Source organism: Macaca mulatta, chromosome 6 (assembly GCF_049350105.2).
Source record: "Macaca mulatta isolate MMU2019108-1 chromosome 6, T2T-MMU8v2.0, whole genome shotgun sequence".
NCBI classification, from domain to species: domain Eukaryota; kingdom Metazoa; phylum Chordata; class Mammalia; order Primates; family Cercopithecidae; genus Macaca; species Macaca mulatta.
Window position 1 is genome coordinate 86,123,738 of NC_133411.1, and position 13,126 is coordinate 86,136,863.

Here is a 13,126-nt window from a genome sequence, read left to right on the forward strand (position 1 = left end):
ATAGTTTACTAATCTGTAAAGATGTTTAAAAACCATGAAGTTGTCCTTTTTTTAGGACACACTCTTCTGAAATATTGGCAGTGATTCTTAAGTTTTTCTTGAGAATGTGTTACTGAGATTTAAGCTAACATATACTTTATGTAATTTTAATATTCGCTACTGAAATAAGTTACTTTAATTGTGGTATATGAAGCTCAGAATCTTACTAATATGCTCTTCTTTTCTGATAAGTGTTAACAAGTAGTACTATGTCATCCTAAGTATCTCTTTTCAGAATGCTGTTGCTTTCATATGTATTCTAAGGAGCTGGTTTTCACATAATGGTATCTGTAAGGTTATCAGTTTGAGTTTTCCACTGAAAGAAAATCATAGATGACTTTTTCCAATAACTATAACTTTTAATTAACTTTGGAAGACATCTTAGATTTTAATTGTGTCTTATGCTAGAGTTGGTAGAAGAATACAGACTGACAGTGAAAGAAAGCTACTGCATTTTTGAAGATCTGGAACCTGACCGATGCTATCAAGTGTGGGTGATGGCTGTGAACTTCACTGGATGTAGCCTGCCCAGTGAAAGGGCAATCTTTAGGACAGGTAAGGAGATGGATGCTAAGGATGCTAGCATAAGTGTTAACACTTATGGATGCTAAGGGTGTCAGAAGACAAAGCTCAATTCTTCACGGACTCTTGAGATCAGCCAGTAAGTGTTTATTAAGCACCTATTGTGTGTTGAGTGTTGTGCCAAGTGCTGGTTATACAATGATGAATAAGACTGGGGTCCTGTTCTCAAGAAGCTCATGCTCAGGTGGGGAGATGGAAAAACAGAAGATCATAGAAAATGTGTGGTAAGGGCCATATCCAGATATACACAGGTTATTATGAGAGCACTCCAGAGGGGCACTCAAGTTGGCCTGGGGCAGGGGCAAGATCAGAACTGCTTCCTAGAACTGATGCCTGCAGAAAATGCTTTAAAGGATCAATAAGAAGTAATGCGTTAAAGAAGGATATTCCACTTGAAAAAGACATGAGCAGAGGCATCAAGGCGAGAAACAGTATGGAGTGTGCAGGACACTCTAAGAAGTTTAGTATTATTTCTTAGACTTAAGCAAAGGAAAGACAAGATGAGAAAGGCTAACATAGAGAGGCCATGTTTGCAAAGTAAGAAGCTTGGGCTGTGTGTGGGTGCTGGGAACCCCCAAAAGGTTTTAAGCAGTGGTATTTAACTGTAAATGCATTCTCAGGATGAAATCTTTTCACAGGGTATGAAGCCTAAACCAAGGCTGCACTGCCTTTAAGATAATGGCAACCTGCCTCAGGGGAAGAGATGGTTTACTCCTACCCTTTATCCTTTCCTCTTGCCTTTTAAAACAAGCCTTTACTGAGCGCTTACTGAGGACAAGATCGTCGCTAACTTGTTTGTACTGGGACAGGGGAAAGAATCGTTATTTTGATTTGCTTGTATATGTATAAAGAAAGTCTGGTGGGATTTATAGGAAGCTACTATTAGGGGCTGTTTGGGGATGGGTGAGAACTGGGCAATGTGGAAGGCAGAGAAGGGAGAGAGACTTCACCATCTATATTTGATCCCTTTTGGGTTTTTAAAACAGAATTCATTTTCTGATAAAAAAAATTAAAAACAGAATCATGCTGAAGCCATGGAAGACCACGTGCTTCTCAGATCCCAGGAAAGCAAGCTGGCATTGCTCCACGACTGTCCTGACTCTCTCTGCAGCACCCTCCACCCCTGTGATCCGCGCTGAGGACTGTACCGTGTGTTGGAACACAGCGACTATCCGATGGCGGCCCACCACCCCAGAGGCCACGGAGACCTACACTCTGGAGTACTGCAGACAGCACTCTTCTGAGGGCGAGGGCCTCAGGTAAGGGGCCCTCTCCATGGGAGAGACTGCCCAGAGCCCAGGAACCAAGCTCCTGGCCCTAAACTACCCTCTGGCTTCTGCTCACCAAGGGAGAAATGTAGCCTAAAATCCTGCTGAGCTAATGAAGCCGCTGCCTTGATTTGCAGCTCTATCATGGTTCATCAATGAACTCCAAGTTTGTAATAAAACACATGCTACAATGCAGAATAACTCCCTTGTAAGAAAAATGTATGTGAATTTTAATGATAGAACATTCTTTGAGGTGTATTTAACTTCAGTCATTAGGCAGGATTTATGCATATTTTATGGGTTTTTTACTAGCTATATCAGAATCCGTACCATCTAACTCAGGAAACTAATAGTGAGCTTGTGTATAATGTAAATCCGAATGTCTCCATGATATATTGGTAACATAAAGGAGCTAATTACATATATATTATTATGGAGACGTACCTGCCTCTCCAAAAGCATGAAATATGTAAAGAGATTCTTCTAGGAAAAAAGAAATGTGACGCTCTCTCACTAAGATACTGAAGCTGACATTCATCAATAAGCGGCTGTGCATCCATTAGGCATTTGGTAAATGTTAACTTATCTGCCGAGGTGGTGTTTTCTTAGCCTCCCCCCTCCTTGCTGTGGAGCAGCTTCAGGTATCATGATGAATATTCAGATCATTCTTAATATTCATATTTTGATAGAGAGGTTTTTAGTTTTTCTTTGAAACCAAGCTTATTGAGATAAACTACTTTGGTAGGATATGGAACTTAGGAATAATGGTATGAAACTAGAGAGCTTTTTTTTTTTATTATACTTTAAGTTCTGGGATACATGTGCAGAACATGCAGGTTTGTTACATAGGTATACACGTGCCATGGTGGTTTGCTGCACCCACTAACCCATCATCTATATTAGGTATTTCTCCTCATTCTATCCCTCCCCTACCCCTCCACCCCCCAAAAAGGCCCCGGTGTGTGATGTTCCCCTTCCTGTGTGCATGTGTTCTCATTGTTCAACTCCCACTTACGCGTGAGAACATGAGGTGTTTGGTTTTCTCTTCCTGTGTTAGTTTGCTGAGAATGATGGCTTCCAGCTTCATCTGTGTCCCTGCAAATGACATGAAATCAATCCTTTTTTATGGCTGCATTGTATTCCATGGTGTATAAGTGCCACATTTTCTTTATCCAGCCTATCATTTGGGTTGGTTCCAAGTCTTTGCTATTGTGAAGAGTGCTGCAATAAACATACGTGTGCATGTGTCTTTATAGTAGAATGATTTATAATCCTTTGGGTATATACCCAGTAATGGGATTGCTGAGTCAAATGGTATTTCTGGTTCTAGATCCTTGAGGAATCGCCACACTGTCTTCCACAATGGTTGAACTAATTTGCACTCCCACTGACAGTGTAAAAGTGTTCCTGTTTTTCCACATCCTCTCCAGCATCTGTTGTTTCCTGACTTTTTAATGACTGCCATTCTAACTGGTGTGAGATGGTATCTCATCGTGATTTTGATTTGCATTTCTCTAATGACCAGTGATGATGAGCTTTCTTTCATATGTTTCTTGGTCACATAAATGTCTTCTTTTGAGAAGTGTCTGTTCATATCCTTTGCCCACTTTTTGATGGGGTTGTTTTTTTCTTGTAAATTTGTTGAAGTTCCTTGTAGATTCTGGATATTAGCCCTTTGTCAGATGGATAAATTGCAAAAATTTTCTCCCATTCTGTAGGCTGCCTGTTCACTTTAATGATAGTTTCTTTTGCTGTGCAGAAGCTCTTTAGTTTAATTAGATTCCATTTGTGGATTTTGGCTTTTGTTGCCATTGCTTTTAGTGTTTTAGTCATGAAGTCTTTGCCCATGCCTATGTCCTGAATGGTATTGCCTAGGTTTTCTTCTAGGGTTTTTATGGTTTTAGTTCTTATGTTTAAGTCTTTAATCCATCTTGAGTTAATTTTCGTATAAGCTGTAAGGAAGGGGTCCAGTTTCAGTTTTCTGCATATGGCTAGCCAGTTTTTCCAACATCATTTATTCAATAGGGAATCCTTTCCCCATTGCTTGTTCTTGTCAGGTTTGTTAAAGATCAGATGGTTGTAGATGTGTGGTGTTATTTCTGAGGCCTCTGTTTTGTTCCATTGGTCTACATATCTGTTTAGGTACCAGTAGCATGCTGTTTTGGTTACTGTAGCCTTGTAGTATAGTTTGCAGTCAGGTACCGTGATGCCTCCAGCTTTGTTCTTTATACTTAGGATTGTCTTGGCTATGCAGGCTCTTTTTTGGTTCCATATGAAATTTGAAGTAGTTTTTCCTAATTCTGTGAAGAAAGTCAATGGTAGCTTGGTGGGGATAGCATTGAATCTATAAATTACTTTGGGCAGTATACCATTTTCATGATATTGATTCTACCTATCCATGAGCATGGAATGTTTTTCCATTTGTTTGTGTTCTTTCTTATTTCCTTGAGCAGTGGTTTGTAGTTCTCCTTGAAGAGGTCCCTCATATCCCTTGTAAGTTGTATTCCTAGGTATTTAATTCTCTTTGTAGCAATTGTGAATGGGCATTCACTCATTATTTGGCTCTCTGTTGGTCTATTATTGTTGTATAGGAATGCTTGTGATTTTTGCACAGTGATTTTGTATCCTGAGACTTTGCTGAAGTTGCTTATCAGCTTAAGGAGATTTTAGGCTGAGATGATGGGGTTTTCTAAATATACAATCGTGTCATCTGCAAACACAGACAATTTAACTTCCTCTCTTCCTATTTGAGTACCTTTTTTTCTTTCTCTTGCCTGATTGCCCTGGCCAGAACTTCCAATACTATGTTGAATAGGAGTGGTGAGAGAGGGCATCCTTGTCTTGTGTGGGTTTTCAAAGGGAATGTTTCCAGTTTATTTTTTTTATTTTTGAGACGGAGTCTCGCTCTGTCACCCAAGCTGGAGTGCAGTGGTGCAATCTCGGCTCATTGCAACCTCTGCCTCCCAGGTTCAAGCGATTCTTCTGCCTCAGCCTCTTGAGTAGCTGGGATTACAGGTGCATGCCACCAAGCCCGGCTAATTTTTTTGTGTATTTTTAGTAGAGACGGGGTTTCACCATGTTAGCCAGGATGGTCTCAATCTCCTAACCTTGGGATCCGACCTCCTTGGCCTCCCAAAATGCTGGGATTACAGGCATGAGCCACTGTGCCTGGTGCTTCTAGCTTTTGCTCATTCAGTATGATATTGGCTGTGGGTTTGTCGTAAATAGCTCTTATTATTTTGAGATACATTCCATGAATGCCTAGTTTATTGAGAGTTTTTAGCATGAAGGGGTGTTGAATTTTATTGAAGGCCTTTTCTGCATCTATTGAGATAATCATGTGGTTAATGTCATTGGTTCTGTTTATGTGATGGATTATGTTTATTGATTTGCATATTTTGAATCAGCCCTGCATCCCAGGAATGAAGCTGACTTGATCATGGTGGATAAGCTTTTTGATGTGCTGCCAGATTCGGTTTGCCAGTATTTTATTGAGGATTTTCGCATAGATGTTCATCAGGGATATTGACCTGAAATTTTCTTTTTTTGATGTATCTCTGCCAGGTTTTGGTATCAGGATGATGCTGGCCTCATAAAATGAGTTAGGGAGGAGTCCCTCTTTTTCTGTTGTTTGGAATAGTTTCAGAAGGAATGGTACCATCTCCTCTTTCTACCTCTGGTAGAATTCTGCTGTGAATCTGTCTGGTCCTGGGCTTTTTTTGGTTGGTAGTATATTCATTGCTGTCTCAATTTCAGAACTTGTTATTGTTCTATTCAGGGATTTGACTTCTTCCTGGTTTAGTCATGGGAGGGTGTATGTGTCCAGGAATTTATCCATTTCTTCTAGATTTTCTAGTTTATTTGCGTAGAGGTGTGTATAGTATTCTCTGATGGTAATTTGTATTTCTGTAGGATCAGTGGTGATATCCCCTTTATCATTTTTTATTGTGTCTATTTGATTCTTGTCTCTTTACTTCTTTATTAGTCTGGCTAGTGGTCTATTTTGTTAACCTTTCGAAAAAGACCAGATCCTGGATTCATTGATTTTTTTGAAGGGTTTTTTTAATGTCTCTATCTCATTCAGTTCTGCTCTGATCTTAGTTATTTCTTGCCTTCTGCTAGCTTTTGAATTTGTTTGCTCTTGCTTCTCTTGTTCTTTTAATTGTGATGTTAGGGTGTCAGTTTTAGATCTTTCCCACTTTCTCTTGTGGGCATTTAGTGCTGTAAATTTCCCTCTAAACACTGCTTTAGCTGTGTCCCAGAGATTCTGGTACATTGTGTCTTTGTTCTCATTGGTTTCAAAGAAGTTATTTATTTCTAACTTAATTTCATTATTTACCCAGTAGCTATTCAGGAGCAGGTTGTTTAGTTTCCATGCAGTTGTGTGGTTTTGAGTGAGTTTCTTAATCCTGAATTCTAATTTGATTGCACTGTGGTGTGAGAGACTGTTTGTTATGATTTCCATTCTTTTACATTTGCTGAGGAGTGTTTTACTTCCAATTATGTGGTCAATTTTAGAATAAGTGCAGTGTAGTGCTAAGAAGAATGTATGTTCTGTTGATTTGGGGTAGAGAGTTCTGTAGATGTCTATTAGGTCCACTTGTTCCAGAACTGAGTTTAAGTCCTGAATATCCTTGTTAATTTTCTGTTTCATTGATCTGTTTAATATTGACAGTGGGGTATTAAAGTCTCCCACTATTATTGTGTGAGAGTCTAAGTCTCTTTGTAGGTCTCTAAGAACTTGCTTTATGAATCTGGGTGCTCATATACTGGGTGCGTATATATTTAGGGTAGTTAGCTCTTCTTGTTGCATTGATCCCTTTGCCATTATGTAATGCCCTTCTTTGTCTTTTTTGATCTTTGTTGGTTTCAAGTCTGTGTTATCAGAGACTAGGATGGCAATCCCTGCTTTTTGTTTTTTTGTTTTGTTTTGTTTTTGCTTTACATTTGCTTGGTAAATATTCCTCCATCCCTTTATTTTGAGCCTATGTGTGTCTTTGTGTGTGAGATGGTCTCCTGAATACAGCACATCAATGGGTCTTGACTCTTTATCCAATGTGCCAGTCTGTGTCTTTTAACTGGGGCATTTAGCCTGTTTACATTTAAGGTTAATATTGTTATGTGTGAATTTGATCCTGTCATTATGATGCCAGCTGGTTCTTTTGCCCGTTGGTTGAGGTAGTTTCTTTATAGTGTTGATGGTCTTTACAGTTTGGTATGTCTTTGCAGAGGCTGGTACCGGTTTTTCCTTTCCATATTTAGTGCTTCCTTCAGGAGCTCTTGTAAGGCAGGCCTGGTGGTGACAAACAGCATTTGCTTGTCTGGAAAGGATTTTATTTCTCCTTCACTTATGAAGCTTAGTTTGGTTGGATATGAAATTCTGGGTTGAAAATTCTTTTCTTTAAGAATGTTGAATATTGGCCCCCACTCTCTCCTGGCTTGTAGAGTTTCTGCTAAGAGATCTGCTGTTAGTCTGATGGGCTTCCCTCTGTGGGCAACCCGACCTTTCTCTCTGGCTGTCCTTAACATTGTTTCCTTCATTTCAGCCTTGGTGAATCTGACAGTTATGTGTCTTGGGGTTGCTCTTCTCAAGGAGTATCTTTGTGGTATTCTCTGTATTTCCTGAATTTGAGTGTTGTCCTGTCTTGCTAGGTTGCAGAAGTTCTCCTGGATAATATCCTGAAGAGTGTTTTCCAACTTAGTTCCATTCTTTCCATCACTTTCAGGTTCACCAATCAAACATAGGTTTGGTCTTTTCACATAGTCCCATATTTCTTGGAGGCTTTGTTTGTTCCTTTTCATTTTTTTTCCCTCTAATCTTGTCCTCGTGCTTTATTTCATTAAGTTGATCTTCAATCTCTGATATCCTTTCTTCCGCTTGATTAATTTGGCTATTGATACTTGTGTATGCTTCATGAAGTTCTTGTGCTGTGTTTTTCAGGTCCATCAGGTCATTTATGTTCTTCTCAAAACTGGTAATTCTAGTTAGCAATTCCTCTAACCTTTTTTCAAGGTTCTTAGCTTCCTTGCATTGGGTTAGAACATGCTCTTTGAGCTCAGAGGAGTTTGTTATAACACACTTTCTGAAGCCGACATCTGTCAATTAGTCAAACTCATTTTCTATCCAGTTTTGTTCCCTTGCTGGTGAGGACTTATGATCCTTTAAAGGAGAAGAGCTGTTCTGGGTTTTGGAATTTTCAGCCTCTTTGCTTTGCACTGGTTTTTCCCTCATCTTCATGAATTTATCTACCTTTGGTTTTTGATGTTGGTGACCTTCAGATGGGGTTTCTGTGTGGACGCCCTTTTTGTTGATGTTGATGCTATTCTTTTCTATTTGTTAGTTTTCCTTCTAACAGTCAGGCCTCTCTGATGCAGGTCTACTGGAGTTTGCTGGAGGTCCACTCCAGACCCTGTTTGCCTGGGTATCACCAGCAGAGGCTACAGAACAGCAAAGATTGCTGCCTGTTCCTTCCTCTGGAAGCTTCATCCCATAGGGACACCCACCAGATGCCAGCTGGAGCTCTCCTGCATGAGGTGTCTATAGACCCCTGCTGGGAAGTGTATCCCAAGTCAGGAAGCATGGGGGTCAGGGACCCACTTGAGAAGGCAGTCTGTCCCTTAGCAGAGCTCGAGTGCTGTGCTGGGAGATCTGTTGCTGTCTTCAGAGACGGCAGGCAGGAATGTTTAAGTCTGCTGAAGCTGTGCCCACAACCGCCCCTTCCCCCAAGTGCTCTATTCCAGGGAAATGAGAGTTTTATCTATAAGCCCCTGACTGGGGCTGCTGCCTTTCTTTCAGAGATGCCCTACCAAGAGAGGAGGAATCTAGAGAGGGAGTCTGGCTAGAGTGGCTTTGCTGAGCTGCAGTGGGCTCCACCCAGTTTGAACTTCCTGGCAGCTTTGTTTACACTGTGAGGGGAAAACCACCTACCCAAGCCTCAGTAATGGTGGACGCCCCTCCCCACATCAAGCTCAAGCATTCCAGATCGACTTCAGACTGCTGTTCTGCCAGCAAGAATTTCAAGCCAGTGGATCTTAGCTTGCTGGGCTCCTTTGGGGTGGGATCCACTGAGCTAGACCACTTGGCTCCCTGGCTTTAGCCCCCTTTCCAGGGGAGTGAATGGTTCTGTCTCGCTGGTGTTCCAGGAGCCACTGGAGTATGAAAAAAACTCCTGCAGCTAGCTCAGTGCCTGCCCAAATGGCCACCCAGTTTTGTGCTTGAAACCCAGGGCTCTGGTGGTGTAGGCACCCAAGAGAATCTCCTGGTCTGTGGGTTGTGAAGACCATGGGAAAAGCATAGTATCTGGGCTGGAATGCACTATTCCTTATGGCTTCCCTTGGCTAAGGGAGGGAGTTCCTCAACTCCTTGCACTTCCCAGGTGACCCTACTTCTGCTTGCTCTCCATGGGCTGCACCCACTCTCTAACCAGTCCCAGTGAGATGAACTGGGTACCTCAGTTGGAAATGCAGAAATCACCTTCTACATTGATCTCGCTGGGAGCCGCAGACTGGAGCTGTTCCTATTCAGCCATCTTGCCAGCCACCTCTGGACAGCTTTAAATAAAGTGTATTATTTAAGCTCTTGTTTATCTTCATGATCAACAACTATTTATTTAGTTATGATGTGAAATTTTATATGATTGAGCAATGATGATAGTTTCTTTCAAGTGGAAGACAGGCTTCACAAAATAATGATCACAGAATGAATTAATATCGGATGGGGAGGTTTTGGTGGGATGTAGGCATTTAAACAGAAGTGTAAACATAATAAATGTTCAAGAAACAACATCTCTTTTAATGTGCCAACTGCTAGAAGGCGGGCTTCAGTATTAGAAAATAGCTGAGAGGTGAAGTCTGGCCAAAACAGAGGGAGAGAGAAAAAAACAAAAACAAAAACACAGACTTTTATTCAGCATTTACTATGTGCCAATCACTATCCCAAGTACTTTAGGTATGTTGCCTCATTTAATCCTCACAAAAACTCTAAGATAAAACAGACACTTTAGAGGCTACTCAGCTTATATTAGCAGTCAGGATTTAAACCTCATTTTGTCAGATTTCGAAGTCTAAGCTGTTAACCCTTGCTTTACGTCACTTAGGGAAGACCTGGACCTTAACTGTGAAAATTCATTGATGCTATATGAGAACAACCCTGTATCAGGAGTGCCGGAGTCCCAGAGTAATCTCTCCCACCATTTTCTACCATCAGTAAGGAAAACCCAGCTCTTTCAGAGGCAAGATGAGCCTGCTAATGAAGGCTCTGAAATGACTCATTCCCTTTATGGCATCCGTCCCCAGCTGGCATTTGCATAAATCACATCAGCACAGTTGAATACTTAAATCAGCAGCAGAAATCTGGAAACCCTGAGACCTAGTAGCCGTCTCACTAAGGAACAGTGATGTCATCTCATAAATATGGCTACAGGGAGAAGGGATGGGGGGATGGCGTTCCCCTGAGGGCCTTCAGCTGGCTAGGAACTTGCCTACTCTCAGTGAACCTTCTCAGCAATCCTATGAGGCAGGTAGTGATCTCCACTAAATCAGACTCAGAAAGGTTAAATAATCTGGCCAAAGTATGAAATGATGGAGTGAGGGTATGGAGTCAGGATTCAAACCCAGGCCTGTCTTCTTCTTTCCACTAGTTTTAAAACTGCTGTCCTGAATAGACTGAGGCATCCCTCAATAGCCTGACAACTGGGTGGTACTGTGCATCCTTAGTTGTCTCTGTCCCATGAAAAACATAGATATGAAGAGAGAAGGCACTACCATTCAAATCCCCTCTCATTAATGTTTTTCCCTTCCCTGATTATCCTAGGGCCCTTGCAATGAAAAAGAAAAAAGAAAAAAGAAAAGACTCCTTCTGATAACAACAATGCATTTCAAAAAATCCCTTGCAAAAGCCAAAGAAACCAATGACAGTTCCATATGTAGGAAAAAAAAGACCATCCACCAATTTCATTAAGACCAACATCGAACTTATTAAAACATAAGGCTTGTCATTAGCTTATTCTGTTTGAGATCTTGCCAATCGATTCATTTTTATTTTTCTTGTTGCAGGCGAACATATTAGGGGCCGTCTAAGCAAAAATTTATAGTAGTTATAGAACAATACAAGGGGTTCTTTGCTATTGAGTGGTTATAGTCCAGTAAATTTAGAAATAAAGGGAAATTCCACATGGGAAACCCTGCTGATAGTTTAATGCTGTGTTGGAGATGGAATTGTTTTCCATTTAGGTACTAAGAGGCCCCTCAGTGCCAGGAAGTGCAATGGTATGTTCAGTCCACAGCGCAGGTTTGACTCTCCAACCTCTGGATCCCTGCTGAGTCTGGCAATAGATAATTTTTTGAAGCAGGAAAAAATTTATTGGCCACAAATTACTACCCTGTTCATTTGCTAAGTCTACTGCTGACACACCACATCAGAGCCATCCCCCATCAATACAGGGCTCAATGTCTTATTCCCTAGGTTGGCATCAACAGACTGAAATAATTAATCTTTAATCTCAGAGTCCCAGGACTGCAAAACTAATTTTTATCTCTTTGGTTCTTTAATGTAAAAGTTCAAGACGGAAGGAAAGTTCTGCTCTTTGGGAGTGGCCATGTGTTGTGGTTCTTTTGACCATCTGGTTTTCACAACCAACTTTAAAACATTCTTTACACAGTCCGATGCTTCAAAATTCTGTAAAACATTAACTATTTAACTACGATCTATGTAGTTCAATCTCTAAGATGTCAGCTGTGGAGAACAAGTCTTACAGTGGAACTGATATATAAAGAAGCTCAAAACTTGATCATCTCTAGTCAAAAAATGCAAACAATTCCTCCTTTTTGTCCATTGTATTAGAACCCCGTTTTTCACTCTGATTCTCTGCACAGCAATGGATAAAGTTACTTTGTCTCTGAGAAAGAACAGCAAGCCAAGATTCGTTTGATCTCACTCCTTTGTTGATTCCATGAAGGGATCATTGTGTGAAGTTGTCATCTCAGTGCCTATGACAGTGCCTGGTATATTGTAGCTACTCAATAAATATGTGTTACTGGAATGAGTAAATATCAATTAGCATCAAACACATAACACTGATTAGTAAAAAAAGTTTGTCTAGCTTTGAGGATAATCTCTTATTTAAAACAGGGAAAAAAATAAATTGTGCCAGCAAAGTAAAGAAGAATGGATATGGATGAATGAATGATTTGTAGTGCTTGAATACTTAACCAGGAGATAGGACTAGTCTAATCTGTGGACTGGAAACCTTCCCATGGGTCACTCATAGGGAAGGACTTTACAAGCTTATTTATCCATTGATTATATAACCCTTACATAGGTTCTGGATTTCATGCAAAAACTCTGTAGTACTAAACTAGATCCAAAAATTGATCCAGAGGTCCCTGAGGGAAATTAGGGGGATCAAAGATTACTTCCATTTGTTGTGGCTTAGTTTAACTGAGGCTGGACCATAAACGGGGTATGAATGGGGGACTTACCTGTGTAGATACTCAATAAGGGTCTGTTTCACGAATGAGTGAATGAATGAATGAATGAATGGGATTAGCCAATCTCTTTCTGTCCTTGCCCACTTCAAGTCATCTAACTGGCTGGATCACCAGCAAACAAGACAGGGAACAAGAGCTAAATGAGTTCACATGTCTTTCCCACCCCCAAGCCGTGATAAAGCAAGCAGGCTTCAAAGCTCTGGTATGGTGTAGGAAGACAAGTTGAAAGGAAATGAAAAACAAAAAGGCAAAAAAAGATGAGTAATATTAAATCACACGCACACATGGAGAGAGGGCATTGGTTGTCCTCTAGATTGGCGAATCTAATTTTGGTTGCCAGAACAGAAACACGTCCATCTTCAGACCTGCAGTCCTTCCCCAGGTATGATGGCCTCTGGCGATTCCAATTTAAGACCAAAGGTGCTAGTTGAACTTTTATGGTGGGTGTTTGAATGGAATGAGCCTACTGTGCCCCCAAGTTCCATGACGCAGTGTCTGAAATAGCTGAGCAATTGCCTGCATTCCATAATCCTCACAGAAAACATTTGCATATTTTTGCGTGTGGGCACCGAGGCTCGGTCCCAGCAGTCGGCCCCTGTTGGGTTTGGGGTAGGCGGGAGTGACAATCCCCGGCTTGTGCGCGGGGGCTGAGGGAGCTCCTACTCACCCTCTTCCTGTTTTTCTTTGAATGCTCTCCTCAGGTTGGGTGGGCTCGAAACACTTTCAAAAATTTTCCACCGTTCTGCTGT

General features: G+C 41.0%; 1 protein-coding gene across 2 annotated transcripts in view; it reads left to right on the forward strand.

The window, feature by feature from the left end:
- CMYA5 (cardiomyopathy associated 5) overlaps window positions 1–13,126 on the forward strand; it is a 104,224-nt gene that overhangs the window by 72,378 nt on the left and 18,720 nt on the right. For both annotated transcript variants that reach the window (XR_003730381.2, XM_015140329.3), the window contains 2 exons: window positions 448–594; window positions 1,733–1,880. Coding sequence is in view for 1 of the 2 variants with exons in the window: in XM_015140329.3 (XP_014995815.3) it covers window positions 448–594; window positions 1,733–1,880 (295 nt within the window). In the remaining variant the exon portion in view is untranslated. The remainder of the gene's footprint in view (window positions 1–447; window positions 595–1,732; window positions 1,881–13,126) is intronic.